At 45.6% G+C, this 16646-nt stretch overlaps 1 protein-coding gene across 8 annotated transcripts in view; it reads left to right on the top strand.

Annotated features, from left to right (window-relative positions):
* Positions 1-2581: 2581 nt before the first annotated feature.
* Positions 2582-16646, top strand: part of ep400 (E1A binding protein p400) — a gene marked incomplete at its 5' end in the record, with an annotated part of 50015 nt that continues 35950 nt past the window's right edge. For all 8 annotated transcript variants that reach the window (XM_083645004.1, XM_083645003.1, XM_083645006.1 and 5 more), the window contains 17 exons: positions 2582-3952; positions 4064-4171; positions 4661-4733; positions 7483-7874; positions 8570-8869; positions 9100-9285; positions 9423-9563; positions 9665-9743; positions 12008-12045; positions 12130-12178; positions 12352-12441; positions 12938-13051; positions 13157-13341; positions 13492-13669; positions 15624-15760; positions 15905-16074; positions 16244-16418. In XM_083645004.1, the coding sequence (XP_083501130.1) occupies positions 2582-3952; positions 4064-4171; positions 4661-4733; positions 7483-7874; positions 8570-8869; positions 9100-9285; positions 9423-9563; positions 9665-9743; positions 12008-12045; positions 12130-12178; positions 12352-12441; positions 12938-13051; positions 13157-13341; positions 13492-13669; positions 15624-15760; positions 15905-16074; positions 16244-16418 (3786 nt within the window). The remainder of the gene's footprint in view (positions 3953-4063; positions 4172-4660; positions 4734-7482; positions 7875-8569; positions 8870-9099; positions 9286-9422; positions 9564-9664; positions 9744-12007; positions 12046-12129; positions 12179-12351; positions 12442-12937; positions 13052-13156; positions 13342-13491; positions 13670-15623; positions 15761-15904; positions 16075-16243; positions 16419-16646) is intronic.

Here is a 16646-nt window from a genome sequence, read left to right as displayed (position 1 = left end):
GCTTGTGGCTTTTTGTAAATATGACTTAGGATTCATGAAACTACTACAGAAGCTCCATTCCCCGTAAGTTCCCTTGGTGAGGCGATAACGTTAATAATGTGTTTATTCATTGGGAGCTGGCCTACTAGCAAGAGAAGCTAACGTTAGCATCATCAGCTAGCACGCGTAGCGTAGCCAGGCTCGGTGTAATTGCTGAAACAGCACAGAGACGGCATCATTTCAAAAGTGACCCGTTCACGTTCATATCTACAGACTACTGATTGTGTTTGTATTAACGTTGTCCAATTTTAGTGTAACGTTATAGTTAATGTTACACAGCTAATGTTACTAGCTAATGTTGATGCTAAACCCGTACAGCTAGTAGCTACCGTTCCGCCCTGAGACGATGCTTTGGTAACGTCGTTATAAACAATGAACCTTCTCTAACGTTAGTCGGAACCGAGAAGGAGTAGTTGGAACCCAGAAAGATGTGCTTAATCTGTGCAGACTGTTGTGCTTTTACGTTATAAACATATAACCGTATAAATAGAGACATTGTGAAATTGACTCTTGATTGCCATAACGCTAATGCGATTTATTGCAAGCCAATAACGTTAACTACAACAACCGTAACCTTATCACAGCTAACATTACTAGCCTTTGACATGTAAATGGCTTGGGCTATTTTCCAGCTAGTCACTCAAACACTCTTTGCCAGTAAACAATCAGTAGCCTATATCTGTAATTATTGTTGTTGTCATATTTGTTCATGGTGTGTATTGTGTAAACTTACAAAATTGGCAACATCAGTCTGGAAACGGCACGCAGGTGTTTAGTGGGTGCAAATATCAAAGGATATAATATCAGGAATTGTATTAATTTAGAGGCTGTCTATATTCTTTTATCATCAGCTAATGCCACCCAATAGATGGCGGTTTAATTGAATGTCTGATGTGCCGCCTGTCAAATGTGAATTGTTTTGTCTGACTCTGATAGGATGCAAGGGACTGTCCGATTTTTAGGGGGGGGGGGGGGGGGGGGGGCATTTGGATTTTATTTTGAGTACTGGGGAGGGCAAGGTATTTTGCCCATATGTTTTATATCCACCAACCCCCACGCAAATGGTTTCTGCTTATTGGTCAAACTATTTCAGCAGGTCAGCCTGCTAGGTGCTGGCAGGCAGGTAATGGCCTGGGCCATCCACCATTACAAGGTGTCCACCGATCACCCAACAACAAAAGCTGAAACAAACTGAAACAATAGCCTATGAAACCAACTAATCAGGCTAATATTATTATATATATACAGTATATATTGTAACAACACAGGCGAGGCCGTTCGCGAACCCGGAGTCTCCAACTTACAAGCCCAACACGTTAACCATCAAGCTAAAGGGACAATCCCTTTAGCTAAGGTCCACGTGCTTGCTTTTATCCTCACAGACCCAGGCTCGCTACACTACCTCCACCTGTGGGAAGCACAGCCCCTGCGCTTCAGCGTACTCCATGCCTCACCAGCTTGGTGCAGCAACTGGCGGACGATTTCGGCTCCCTCACGCATCCCATTCGGGGGTGCCTTCCGATGACCGCGCGGCCATCCTATCCCACTTCTGACACCAATGTAACTACACAGGCGAGGCCGTTCGCGAACCCGGAGTCTCCAACTTACAAGCCCAACACGTTAACCATCAAGCTAAAGGGAGCTGATCAGTGGCCAGCAGATCAGACTGTGGTTGTACTGGTCAGCTTCCAGGTATGAATGTGTGTGTGAATGTGAACAGGGCACTCCTGAAAAAGAGAGCATTGCTCTCAGTGAGACTCCCCCTGTATAAATAAAGGTAAAAAAAAAAGAAAAAAAAAGGGACAATCCCTTTAGCTAAGGTCCACGTGCTTGCTTTTATCCTACACTATATATGTTTTGTTTTGTTTTTTTACATGTGCAAGGAAGAGAGAACATAATTAAATGATCAGGGAGGGCAGTTGATTAAAAAAAATTATATATCATACTTTTTACCCCACCTCACGTAAATATCGGACAGTCCCTAACGTTAAACAAAACATGTTTAGATTACTTAGTGTAATTTCATTTGCATTTGTGTATATAAACCATCGCATTTGCATATTTTAACATAGAAAACGTTAAGGTGTTGGAACCCAGAGCCCAAATTGGAGTGCTTTAGACCAGTGGTACTCAACCTTGCCCTACTCAGGAGCCACACTGACAAAAAAAAAAGCTTTGCAAGAGCCACAATCCAAAAAGCCAATTTCCTCCCATTATTTTAATATATTTTTATTTTACTTGTTTTAAGTAGGACTTAAAAGAGCCACAACTACCCATAACCCATAACTACCCAACTACCCATGCTCTAGACTAGAGCCTCGGGTTGAGTATCACTGCTTTAGTCCATTCTGAAGGACCATGGATTACTCATGCATACTGTATACGTTATTAATTGTTATAGGCCGGGGTGATCCACCAGAAAAAGGTCTGCAATCTGTTGAGGTTCCCAGGCCATAGTTAGAAGCACTGATTTAAGATTGTTCTGTTCTGTTATTCCTTCTCCGCAGATTATTGTATTTAGGCATAGTAACAGTGTCACGCAATGCACCATGGAAGTGGATCACAGAACATGCAACGGCAACTCCAGAGATCCAAGTCTGTCAGCGGACCGTCGGAAGTGGAAGAGCAGCAGCAGTCAACCATGGCAGCTACTCAGCAGCAAGCTACAGTCAACCACCCTCAATCTCCTGTGACCACGTTTACCTCTGCAGTCAACCACCCTCAATCTCCTGTGACCACGTTTACCTCTGCAGCCAGCCCTTCAGCCCCGCAGTCCCCCAACTACCAGATCATCATGAGTCGCAGTCCAGTCACTGGCCAGAACATGAACATCACCTTACAGAATGTGGGTCAGATGGTGGCTGGTAACCAGCAGATCACCCTAACCCCACTCCCTCTCCAGAACCCAGCGTCCCCTGGCTTCCAGCATACCACCCCTCAGTGGAGGTTTGAGCACGCTCCATCCTCCTACATCCAGGTCACCTCACCTGTACCCCAGCCCATGCAACCCCAGAGTCCCACGCAGCATAGCCCCGTCCCCCTGCAGGGAGTTACACGACCAGGAGCCCCTGCAACAGCATTAGGTGTGTGTGGACAGAGTCCGACGCGATTTGTCGACGCCGGTATGTTGGTGCGGCAAATCAGTTTAGGCAGTCCAACTGGAAGTGGCCACTTTGTTTACCAAGACGCGACAGGGCTGGCCCAGCTGACTTCAGCCACACCTGGCCAGGTACAGCTGTCCTCCCCGGGAGCACCTGGCTCTGTGAGGGAACGCAGGCTCTCTCAGCCTCACTCACAGACTGGAGGCACCATCCACCACCTGGGACCTCAGAGCCCTGTGGCTACCGGCACGGCTCTTCCCACTCTGGCCAGTCCAGGTCACATCACCACTTCCAACCTACCTCCACAGATCAGCAGTATCATTCAAGGACAGCTGGCACGCCCTCTGATATTTGAGAAGACTGCACAGGGCATGGTTGCTGGAGTAGGAACATCTGGCACAGCGTCATTCAGTATACCCTCCTCCATCCCACCCTCCAGCCCATCCCTCACTAATCCCCCCCAAGGGCTCTCCAACAACCCTCTTACGTCCTCCACCAGTATGGCCATGGGCACCATGAAGAAGCAGATGCCCAGGAAGTTAGAGGAAATTGCCCCCTCCAGCCCAGAAGTTGCCCAGCTGAGGAAACAGTGCTTGGAGCATCACGCCAAGAAGATGGACAGCCTGAAGGAGGTGTTCAAAGACTACCTGATTGAGCTTTTCTTTCTCCAGCACCTCCAGGGGAACATGATGGACTACCTGGCTTTCAAGAAGAAACCCTGTGTTCCCCTGTATACTTACTTGAGACAGAACGACTTGGACCTTGACGACGAAGAGGAGGAGGAAGAACAGTCTGAGGTCATTAATGATGAGGTATGGCATTTGCTTTCCCCCTATTGTGGCAACTAAGTGTTTAAGTAGGGATTTCATCATGAGAGAATTTCATGTGCATTTCATCCCATGGGTTTTGTGTGCCTCTTTCAGGTGAAGGTTGGCACCGGAAAGGATGGCCAAGCAGTGACACCAGTTGCCATAGCAACACAGCTTCCAGCCAATGTTTCTGCAGCTTTCTCTACCCAGCAGCAGTTTCAGGTGATGGTGGCAACACTCGAAACTCCTTGATAGAATTACGTTTAAAAAAAGGTGTAAATTTACCTTTCACTTCTCCAGGCACAAAAGTCACTTATCCAGATAAAAATTCAGGGTAAAAAAAAATCACAATTCACTCAGTTCTTCTGATAAATTTGCCATCATGTTTCACAAAGCAGAATAGAAAATGCTAAAATAGCCAAATATACTTGGGTGGCCAATGGCCATTAATATACCCGAGTGGGCCGGCCCACCCAAGTAAAGTCTACGACACTGGACTTTTAACTTGTCCTGCGGGCAAGTAAATGTCTTTCACTTGTCCTACATATGTCCCGGACAAGCGGACAAGCCTTAATGTTGAGCCCTGAATGTTTATCTGTAGTTTAATTTTTAAATGCCCTTTTTATCTGTCGTTTAATTGTTGAATGCCCTTTTAGACTTTCTGAAATGAGGAAGTAACTTAACTAACTTCTTGAGAGATTGTCTTTGCAGTGTCACCCAGGCTCCATTACGAACCCCGGAGACATGGATGTCTTTAAGAGGCAACAGGCTATGGTGCAAGCAGGTAGGGAAAGGATCGTACACTCCTGTGTCTCCTCTGTTGCGTTGTTTCCTCCCCGTTTGCTTTTCCTTTTTGTTCTTTCTTTTCTCCCCTCTAATTGCTTCTGCTTGTAGATATTTGGCGTCCTCTGCTAGCGCTCTGTGTAGAAGTCTTAACCCGAGGAAGGAGAGGTGACCTCTAAGGTTTACAGAAGGTCATTGCTGTGTGACGAGTGCTCTTTTTTTGCGTTACGAGGGTATTGTGTGTTTTAAATCCCAGATCAGGCTAAGAGGTGCCGGATTGACGTTGGTCGCCATGGGCTGATTTTCCAGCATCCTGGCGTTCCACTCCAGCAGCTTATGCCAACTGCGCAAGGTAGGAGTGCTACTACCAGGACGTTCTGTGTTCTGTTCGATGCTGCTGGACGTATCCAAGTCCTCACACGAAGGAGGTAGAAAAACTGAATCCCAACATTCATCGTCTACAAAAAAAAAAAAAAATCCAAGCAGCATCAACAAACAGATCTTCATCCATCCGCTGGATTTCCCAGCAAGCCGCAGGAAGCTCAGGCTTAGCTCTGCCAGCACCAGGTCTCTCTGTCAGGAAAAATGGGGAAGAAGACAATCCAAATCTGAAGAAGTGTAGCCACCCAATGGGAAGTTGCCATGTCTTCTTCTTATGATTTTTACGTTTTTGGTTGAACTATTGATCATCTGTCCTCCTTATCCATCTCTTCTTTTCTGAAGTTCATTCTTCTCAATCGTCTTTATTTGGACGGACCTTCCTGTGCTGATGGATTCTCAGCTCATTTGGAGGTGGATCACAGAAAGGGGGGATCCCTGGGAGGCCAAATGAAAACCAAAAAGACATTTCCTCTAACTTTCCAGTGGCGTTTGCGTGTTCACACACATTCTTTGAGTCCACTTGTCGTGCCTCATTTTGCTTTCTCATTGTCATTCCTTCACGCTTCTTTCCCTCTCCGGTTCTGCGTCCTCGCATTGTCAACACGGATCCAAAGTCATTTCAATCTCAAGTTCACGTGTTACATCTTCAAGAGTGTTTTGTCTTTTCTTTTATAAATCCATGTTCACATTTTGTTGGTTTCCCCCCATGTTGTTCCATGGCATTTTGTTCTGACTTGGCTTCTTTCCCTCAGTCTAAGTAGGAGGGGAGTGATGTGGAGGAGTTGTGTTCAGCACACGGCACAGGTTTTTGCGAGGAGGTTGTGGTGGTGGTGGTGTGGGTGTGTCAGGGCCAGGTGTTGATGGCAAGGTGGTCTGACGGGCAGGGAGGTAAGGGCAGGCGCTGCTTTAGTGTGCACAGCTCCGCTCAGGCCCGCTGTCTGCAACACCCCATGTGTGTCCTCCTGCTCAGTGCAGCTCCGCTCAGGCCCGCTGTCTGCAACACCCCATGTGTGTCCTCCTGCTCAGTGCTCACCTCTGTGCTTTGTCGCTATGTACTGTTGTTCACTAACGCAGAGGCCTTCAGATGCCTTCCTTACTGCTAGAATAGAGAGGCAAAGTCAACGCCACTTCCTGCTTCAGCACTGTACACCAGAGATTTTCTTCCGCAATTTATTTTCCCATAGACATTTGATAAAATGCTTATAAAAATGGTTTTACTTGGTCAAACCAAACGGTTCAGCTATATTTAGAATCGGGAGAGACCATAGAACATTTCACTCGGACAAAAACTAAAAAAAAAAAAAAAAACATTGAAAAAATATTTCTTTTAAACCCGCATTTCTTTAGTTTTGGTCCGAGTGAAATGTTATGCAATCTCTCCTGTTTCTAAATATATCTGAACCGTTTGGTTGAACAAGTAAAACAATTTTTACAAGCATTTTACGAAATGTCTATGGGAAAATAAATGGCGGATGAAAATCTCTGGTTCAGTGCTGAAGCAGGAAGTGAGTGACGTTCCACTTTGGCTCTCTATCACATTGCTTCATGCATGACAAACATATGGTGGTTTTGTGAGTGTCTGCTCTGTATTTCCCCCCCTTTCTTCCCCTGTCTTTTTATTTTCAATGTTCTTTTCATTCATTTTCTTCTGAAACATTTCTCTTTTCCTTCTCCTGAAACCTCTCTGAAAACCTACTCGCATGACTACCTTGTGATGTTTTTAACCACACATTCTCTCAACATTTGAAATGCAATGTTTTGGTTTTTGCATTAATCAAAGTAGTATTTGATTTGAGAAACATGTAGATTTATCACATTGATTTCAGTTCTTCTGTAATCATTGTTGCTGTGTGGTTTTCATTAGTTTCCACTCTTCCATCAGCAGTAAGTAGTAGTAGTAGTACACTGCTGTTGATTCATACAATACATCCAGTTCATGAAAGCCAGGTACTGAGGAGCTGAAATAGCTGAAGCTAACAACATAGCCTTTCTGTCCATTTAAATGTACTCCATTCCTCATCTACTCCAATACAAGTAACTTAAAAGACTTAGCTTGTTTTAAAGGATTATGATGCAATAAGCTACTCTAGTGGAGGCCGACAATAAAATAATAATACATTATATTAGCAAAGGATGGGCCCTTTAAACGACTTAGCTTGTTTTAAAGGGTTTTCTCATCATCAATATATTTAAGGCTAAGCTAGCAAACATCTCATGGCATTTAATACCCTTTTATTTGAGCAAGTGCACTTTGAAGACAAGCTCAGATGACAACATGAACACACAAGCTGATGTTTGCCTCCTCTCCCCTTGTCTCGCTCTCTATACCACTCTTTGGTTTGTCTTCTGATTTGGTTCCTGTACCCCAGGCGGGATGCCGCCAAATCCCCAGGCGGTCCACATTCCCGGACAGAAGCCCATCCAGCAACAGTACGACCCGTCCAAAGGGCCACCGGTGCAGAACGCTGCCAGCCTGCACACCCCTCCCCCGCAGCTGCCGGGCAGGCTGCTGCCCCAGGGCGGCCTACCCATGACGGGCCTGCCCATGGCTCTCTCTCAGCAGCCTCAGTTAATGGACAGTATAGCGCAGCAGCCTGGTGGTCAGCTGAAGATGCAGGCAGCGGGGCCCCTCCTGGCCTCGGTCAACCCCCACACTCAGCTCCAGGCCCAACTCCAGCAGCAGATGCAGCCTGGACTCCATCTGCAGATGCAGGCTCAGCAGCAGTCCCAGCAGGTCATGCTCCAGGCAGGAGGACAAGCGGTCAGTCTACTCAAAACCATACAAATACCATTTGCCTCCTTCAGCTTTATGTCCAACATGTGATGCTTCAGATGTAAGACCAATTAAGAGTAGGGGTGTGCCGTGCCCTATCGTTATGGATGTATCGTTACAGTTCATTATCATAATCATCAAAAATTAATATTGTGATAATGGCAATATTCTGACTTGTTGATGTAATAACCATATTATGGTTATTGCTGTGGGCACGAAAGGCCTCCTGTAACGGTCTTTACTGCAGGGGAGCTGACCGAGCCTCTGACTGAAAACACACTGTTGTCCAGCCAGTAGCTTGTGTAGGGGGTGTGTCGTGTTGTGTAGGGGGTGTGTCGTGTTGTGTAGGGGGTGTGTCGTGTTGTGTAGGGGGTGTGTCGTGTTGTGTAGGGGGTGTGTCGTGTCACCCATTATTTTGAGCAGCTTGTGCAACATCCTTCTCTCCACAACCACCTCCAGGTGCTCCACAGTGGTCCCCAGCACAGAGCCAACTCTCTTTATCATTTTTGTTTTGTTTTATTGTTGTTTGTTTTATTGTATGTTCTTGAAATTAATAATAAAATATTTTTCATCATTTTTTTTATATCGGCAAGAATATCGTTATCTCTGAAATATCGTGCTTTTATTTTAAGGCCATATCGCCCACCCCTAACTAAGAGTTCTTCTCTCTCCCTCTTCCACAGACGGTGGCCCTTGCTCGCCCTGGAACAGAGTCAAACCAGCCTGTCCAGAGGATCATGTCCAACTCCTTATCCATGTCCACCATGTCTCCTGCCCCCGTCTCTGTTCCCAACTCGGTTCCGTCTCCCCATACTGTGAGCCCTCTCCGCCCTCCTGTCTCCAACATCAACCCAGGTACCCCGTCAAAACTGGCTGGAACCAACGGCATCTCCGCCGTCAAAATCGGGGGCTTTGGTCACAGCGCAGCCATGCAGTCGTCACAGGAGGGTTCCCAGGATAAGCAAGTGGAGCAGGCCAAACTGGTGAGTTTTATTTCCCTAAACACAGCAATGTACTCCGTTTTTAAAAAGTCTTAAAATGTTTTAAATGGATTTATCCATATTCAAGGCCTTTAATTTAAATGTCTTACATACTGATCAATGTTGCCTTTGGCTGTTAAATACCATTTCAGATGAGTTACAGGTCTTTTGAAATCGAGGATGAGGGTCAGACTAAGGTCTTCTTTTGATATATATTTTTTTCTAATCCCCAGGAGAGTCAGGTGCATCAACGCATCTCTGAGCTGAGGAAGGAAGGCCAGTGGTCAGCCAGTAGGCTCCCCAAGCTCATGGAGGCATCGCGTCCAAAGTCTCACTGGGACTACCTTCTGGAGGAGATGCAGTGGATGGCGGCTGATTTTGCCCAGGAGAGGAGGTGGAAAGAGGCAGCTGCTAAGAAGGTATGGGTCTGTTGGGACTATGTGGGAGACCTGTGTGTGAGGGCATATCTGTGCTACAACAAAAATCAACGAGTTAGTGCAGAAGTTGAACTAGGGTCTTGTTGAAAGCCCGTCTTTCTGATGTGAACCCACTGCAGCTTGTTCGCACCTGTGCCCGGTACCACCAAGAACAGAAACAAAGCCAAGAGAGGTCCAAGAAGGAGGAGGAAATTCGTCTTCGTCACATTGCCAGCACAATTGCCCGGGAGGTTGAATTCTTCTGGTCTAACATTGAGCAGGTATGGATTTGTGTGTTAACGAATGACAATCTCATGTAATCTGTTTATAATCAGCAACAGTCCATTGGGATGTGATTTATTTTATTCCCCCCCCTCCCCAGGTTGTGGAAATTAAACTCCAGTTTGAAATCTATCAGAAGAGGTTGAAAGTGCTCAGCCTGCAAAAGGCCTCAGGCAAAGGTACGTTCCACTGAGCAACTCTGGAGCAATTCTGAGGTGCAAGATAACTACAAAAAAATAAAACACAATGCATTTTTGGTCCTGTTCAAACCTCGTATTAACTCATTGAGTGACAGCCACTTTTGGAGAACGGACGCTCCCAGTGCCAGAGTTTCAGAGCGTTTTCAGTGATTTCTCGAGGCCCACAGAATATTGTGTGATATTACTATGTAAACACCGAACACGCACAAAGAACGATGAGACTCTCTTCTATCATCTGCAAAAAAAAGTTTATTGATACCATTTTCCGTTCTTTAGTTATGAGCTGGAGAAGATAGGTTGTTTTGAGCAAAAAGACACGTTTCAAATTAGAAGCTGAGTTATTCCGCCTTTTGTGAAATGAAGCATTTCAAGCACATTCACTGAGTCTGAAGCTAATATTTTCTGATGTAGTGACGTGGTGTAGTTGTGTGGTGCCCTGCGTGCCCCACCCCCCTCTCCCCCCCTCAGCTGCAAACTCCTCCCCACACACAGCCTAACACGCACCCAGTCTATTTTCGGAGCGCTCCATTTTTGTGCGGCGGCTCCCAGCGCGACGCGGAAATGCCAACCTGGACTGCAGGGAAAGGTTTGGCCCTTCGGCGTCGGGTGCTGCCTTTCTGGCGGCTAATCGTGTGGAGAAACTATGCAGACAGACAGACAGAGACAGAGAGGCTCAGTTGTGGGCGCGGATTGACTGCTGTTCGCAGCCAACGTCAGCTGCAGACAGAGCCATCTATATGGCTCTGGCTGCAGCATGAGCGGTTTCTCTTTCATCACGGGGCTTTTTCCTGCTGTTGTCCGGACCTTTCTCTAATCTGGAGAGCACTGTCGCCACCTAATGAGTCCGTAAAATAGGTTATACACCTTCAATAGCTACAATATTTGTACAGGAGATGCCTGAGGCTTTGATCCACGTCCCACCGTCAAAAAACGCAATTGACGAACATACTCGTCCTTGGCACTCTACGTTACTAAACGAATTGACGAACATACTCGTCCTTGGCACTCAATGAGTTAACACATTGAGTGCCACAGCGCTTCAGTAAAATTGTCTGGAGCCTGTGCCAGATTCACTTCCATTCAGTTGAAAACAGCTATAGAATTTTTTCTATTAGGGCTATATTGAGAGGGCTGGACTCTAATGAAACATTGAACACTCCTGCTTCTTCCAAAGAAGAAATTTTGTTTCTAGACAGTTCCATTATGAAATGACAGCCTCTGTAAGAAGTGCACTTTCAAGGGTTTTCTGCCGTTTTTTTTTACTTTTCAAGATATAGTGACTTTTATGAATACTTTTTGCACTCTAATTTCGAGCACATTCACTGACTCTGGCTGGTGTTTTCTGATGTGGTGGCGTGGTGTGGTTTCTGTGCAGCCTGTTTCCCCCTCCCCCCTCTCCCCCCCCCCCCCCTCTCCACCTCTGAGCTGCGGGCTCCTCCCCACACGCACAGAGTCTGACTCCGTTTTTGCCCCGGACGGATCCTAGCGCAACAAGGAAATGCCAAACGCGACTGAACGAAAAGGGCTTGGCCGTTCGGCTTCGGGTGCTGGCTTTCTGGCAGGGAATCGTGTGGAGAAACAGATAGATAGAAGATAGATATAAGCAGAAGAGCTCAGTTGTGGGCACGGATGCAGCCGAGCCAACTGTCCGCTCCGCTGCAGACAGAGCAATCTATACGGCTCTGGCTGAAGCATGCATCGGTTTCCACTTTGATCACGTCTTTCCCTGCTGTCTCCTGCACAAAGTAAAGGATCTGAGGTGGGTGGCGCAGCTCCCGTGACGATGTTTAAGGTGGCGCCGTGTGATCCCTTGAAGGGATTCATGCTCACTGGCTAGGTACGACCTTAAACAGCAGAATTATGGAATAATATGAATTATGATTTTAGGACGTCCACAGACGTCCTTGGCACTCCTCGTTACATTTTTTTAGGACGTCCAGAGACGTCCTTGGCACTCAATGTGTTAATATGCGTCTTGGGTGATTCGATGACAAGTGGTCAGCTCGAATCAGAATCACTTTTATCGCCACAGTATGCAAGTTATATACAAGGAATTTGTCTTAGTGTCTGTACTGTATGCAGCGTAGCAGTCAGGTCAGATATACAGAGATAAAGACGTAGGAGAATAACTAAAAGACAATCACAACGTTGTATATTGTATTTTCTGTCCTTCTTTTACTCATTTGTCAGTGACCTATCATGCATAGCGAGTGCATTGAATTAAAATCCTGTTTGTGTTTCAGGAGCTGCTCAGTTGATGGGAGAGAAAGCTGACAAAGACGTAGGTGCTACACCGGAATGCTCATTCATCTCAATGCCAAAGCATCGTCTTTGATAGATTTTTTACAATATTGTCTTTTTGCAGGAGGCAACCGCTTCAACAAGGAAAAGAAAATCGTATGTTGACGAAGAAGGTATGTGCCGATCTATGAACACTCAGGTTTCATGTGTCCTGCAAAACCTGGATCTTTATAGAGCTTTAAACAGTTGTGGCGTTGCCTTGACAGTACAGATTTAGCCTCCAGAAACGATACAGCTGGAGCAGCAAGTGTTGGCTTTGTGTCATCATGTCTGTTGTCTTGTCTAGTCCCAGATGAAGAGAGCACCATGGAGGAACAGGAGAACATGGAGCAGGCAGCAGACCACAAGGCAGAGTTGGCTGATCTGGCCAAAGATGGTACTTCAGTTGCTCACATGACTTCTGTGTATATCTGCACTAAGGAGGAGAAAAGTTCATGCTTATTTATACACACTAGAAACAGAGCGCGCTCCTTTCTAGCCTACCGTGTCTCGTCCTCGGCCGCTACACGGCCTCGCCCGCAGCTCGGCCGCTACACGGCCTTGCCTGCTCAACTGTCGAGCAATTGTGCGCCACGCCACCCTGCGCTCCCAATTATAGGGTGGTGAGATATTATACACATATTTATATTATCTGTAAACCTAAAATAAATGTGTTTTTGTTAGTCTTAATGTTAGCCATGTTGACTTGCACATATGTGGCTATGTCTAGACTGCAAAATCAATGAATAAAGAACTTACCGGTACTTGTGGCAGCAGGCAGAGAGACTGATGGCATCGTTAGTGAGTTAGCTGTAGCCTAACGACAAGTACTAGCGTGAGATAATGTATATGTCTTGCTTACTCTCCTGCCTCTTGTGTCATATGGCTCTTAGCTGAGATGCCTCTGGATGCTCTGGTGAAGCAGTATGCTGGCGCCTATGCGGACAGCTTTGAGTGGCCTCAGCCCAGTCCTCATAGTGATGAAGATGACATGGAGGAGACGCAAGGTACCTCATCATCTTCATCATCTAACATTATAACCCTAACCCACATACCTGTTTTTGCCAGGATGACATGTCTCTAAAAAATGGTTGACATTCTGTATTTCCCAGGGATGGAGTGTCCGGTGGGCAGTCCCCACGAGGCGGTGGTGATTGACTCCCTGCTCAGTGTGGACCAGTACCACACTAAGTCCAGCTCCACTCACACTGATGGCAAGCCCATCAAAGATATCGCTGAAGTGGCCGCGGCCACAGAACTCATCCTGCCCAAGGGCGTCGCCAGGACCACCTCGTCTGTAAGTCTTCTACACACCCCAGGTGTTAAAGGTGTCAGTGATAAATCCGGTCAGTGTTTGTTAAGGAAGGAACACATACCTACCTACTTTTTATTTATTTATATATGAATATTTATTTGTATATTATTGTAATATTGTTCTTTATATTAGACCCGCAGCCCAGCTCCTTTTCTGCTGCATGGCTCGCTGCGAGAGTATCAGCAGGTCGGTGTGGACTGGCTGGCAAACCTGCACAAGAAACGCCTCAACGGCATCCTAGCTGACGAGACGGGCCTCGGCAAGACTGTCCAGACGGTGGCTTACATGGCCCATCTGGCTGGTCAAGAAGGTATGCCTCTGTTTAAGAAGGTATGCCTCTGTTTAAGAAGGTATGCCTCTGTTTAAGAAGGTATGCCTCTGTTTAAGAAGGTATGCCTCTGTTTAAGAAGGTATGCCTCTGTTTAAGAAGGTATGCTTCTGTTTAAGAAGGTATGCCTCTGTTTAAGAAGGTATGCCTCTGTTTAAGAAGGTATGCCTCTGTTTAAGAAGGTATGCTTCTGTTTAAGAAGGTATGCCTCTGTTTAAGAAGGTATGCTTCTGTTTAAGAAGGTATGCTTCTGTTTAAGAAGGTATGCCTCTGTTTAAGAAGGTATGCCTCTGTTTAAGAAGGTATGCCTCTGTTTAAGAAGGTATGCCTCTGTTTAAGAAGGTATGCTTCTGTTTAAGAAGGTATGCCTCTGTTTAAGAAGGTATGCCTCTGTTTAAGAAGGTATGCCTCTGTTTAAGAAGGTATGCCTCTGTTTAAGAAGGTATGCCTCTGTTTAAGAAGGTATGCCTCTGTTTAAGAAGGTATGCTTCTGTTTAAGAAGGTATGCCTCTGTTTAAGAAGGTATGCTTCTGTTTAAGAAGGTATGCTTCTGTTTAAGAAGGTATGCCTCTGTTTAAGAAGGTATGCTTCTGTTTAAGAAGGTATGCCTCTGTTTAAGAAGGTATGCCTCTGTTTAAGAAGGTATGCCTCTGTTTAAGAAGGTATGCCTCTGTTTAAGAAGGTATGCCTCTGTTTAAGAAGGTATGCCTCTGTTTAAGAAGGTATGCCTCTGTTTAAGAAGGTATGCCTCTGTTTAAGAAGGTATGCCTCTGTTTAAGAAGGTATGCCTCTGTTTAAGAAGGTATGCCTCTGTTTAAGAAGGTATGCCTCTGTTTAAGAAGGTATGCCTCTGTTTAAGAAGGTATGCTTCTGTTTAAGAAGGTATGCCTCTGTTTAAGAAGGTATGCCTCTGTTTAAGAAGGTATGCCTCTGTTTAAGAAGGTATGCCTCTGTTTAAGAAGGTATGCCTCTGTTTAAGAAGGTATGCCTCTGTTTAAGAAGGTATGCTTCTGTTTAAGAAGGTATGCCTCTGTTTAAGAAGGTATGCCTCTGTTTAAGAAGGTATGCTTCTGTTTAAGAAGGTATGCTTCTGTTTAAGAAGGTATGCCTCTGTTTAAGAAGGTATGCCTCTGTTTAAGAAGGTATGCCTCTGTTTAAGAAGGTATGCTTCTGTTTAAGAAGGTATGCCTCTGTTTAAGAAGGTATGCTTCTGTTTAAGAAGGTATGCTTCTGTTTAAGAAGGTATGCCTCTGTTTAAGAAGGTATGCTTCTGTTTAAGAAGGTATGCCTCTGTTTAAGAAGGTATGCCTCTGTTTAAGAAGGTATGCCTCTGTTTAAGAAGGTATGCTTCTGTTTAAGAAGGTATGCTTCTGTTTAAGAAGGTATGCCTCTGTTTAAGAAGGTATGCCTCTGTTTAAGAAGGTATGCTTCTGTTTAAGAAGGTATGCCTCTGTTTAAGAAGGTATGCCTCTGTTTAAGAAGGTATGCCTCTGTTTAAGAAGGTATGCCTCTGTTTAAGAAGGTATGCCTCTGTTTAAGAAGGTATGCCTCTGTTTAAGAAGGTATGCCTCTGTTTAAGAAGGTATGCCTCTGTTTAAGAAGGTATGCCTCTGTTTAAGAAGGTATGCCTCTGTTTAAGAAGGTATGCCTCTGTTTAAGAAGGTATGCCTCTGTTTAAGAAGGTATGCCTCTGTTTAAGAAGGTATGCTTCTGTTTAAGAAGGTATGCCTCTGTTTAAGAAGGTATGCCTCTGTTTAAGAAGGTATGCCTCTGTTTAAGAAGGTATGCCTCTGTTTAAGAAGGTATGCCTCTGTTTAAGAAGGTATGCCTCTGTTTAAGAAGGTATGCCTCTGTTTAAGAAGGTATGCCTCTGTTTAAGGGGAATAACAAGAATAAGAATGAAGATGGCGGATTCACCATCTATTTGGATTCACAGGCATCTGGGGACCGCATCTTATTGTGGTGAGAACGTGCAAGTTGGTGAGTTGGGAGATGGAGTTCAAGCGCTGGTGTCCTGGCCTCAAGATCCTGCTGTACCTGGGCAACAGGCAGGAGCGCAGATCTAAGAGAATGGTAATTTCTGCCACATTTATTTGGTTTCTTTTTGTCTTAGCAAAAAGCTATTTCCTGTCAAAGTGGAAAAAAGCAAAATGAAATGAATGTAAAAGTTTTCCCCAAATATACGGATGAATTATGACCCGTGACTTTGATCTCCAGTGGTGGGGGGAAGCCAATAGCTTCCATATATGCGTGACGTCCTACAAGCTGCTGTTGAAGGACCAGAGCCACTTCCTGAGGAGAAGGTGGAGGCACTTGGTCCTGGACGAGGTGCAGCACATCAAAAACATGACAGAGAAACACTGGGAAACCATCTTTACCCTCAAAAGGTGAGCTGTGTCACAAATGTGCCTTTGTCAGTCCAGTATTTCTTCATATTATTTAACTGATCATCATGCAGCGTTCCAGTGATGTTCTTCCCATTTTCCAAATCACCCTTTAACATGCTGTTAGATGCCTACAACTGAGCTCTGAGTCTTGCCTCTGTGTGTCTTTCAGTGAACAGAGGATCCTCCTCATCAACACTCCTCTGCAGAACACTCTGAAGGAGCTGTGGACCATGATCCACTTCCTTCTGCCAGGACTCACCAGGTCCTATTCGGACTTCCCTGTCAAGGCCGGCACGGACCACAACCAGGACTACTGCCACAAACTAGTGATCCGCCTGCACAGGGTGGGTGTTGCCCCTGCCAGCCCCACAGTGCCATAGTGAAACATGGACTTATGTAAGGGACGATCAACTCCTCGGTGTGCGAAAAACTATTTTAATGCACGACATTGAGACGAAGAACCGCCCCCACGCGCAGCGTGAGCAAGAGTGCATTAAAATCCATTGAACGCACACCTAGGGGTTGATTATGATGATAGGGATGTTGACAAACGGTAAATATAATTGACATGT

Source organism: Poromitra crassiceps, assembly GCF_964638095.1.
Source record: "Poromitra crassiceps genome assembly, chromosome: 10".
NCBI lineage: Eukaryota > Metazoa > Chordata > Actinopteri > Beryciformes > Melamphaidae > Poromitra > Poromitra crassiceps.
The sequence above is the reverse complement of the archived record's forward strand: the minus strand, read 5'-3'. Positions and strand labels throughout refer to the sequence as shown.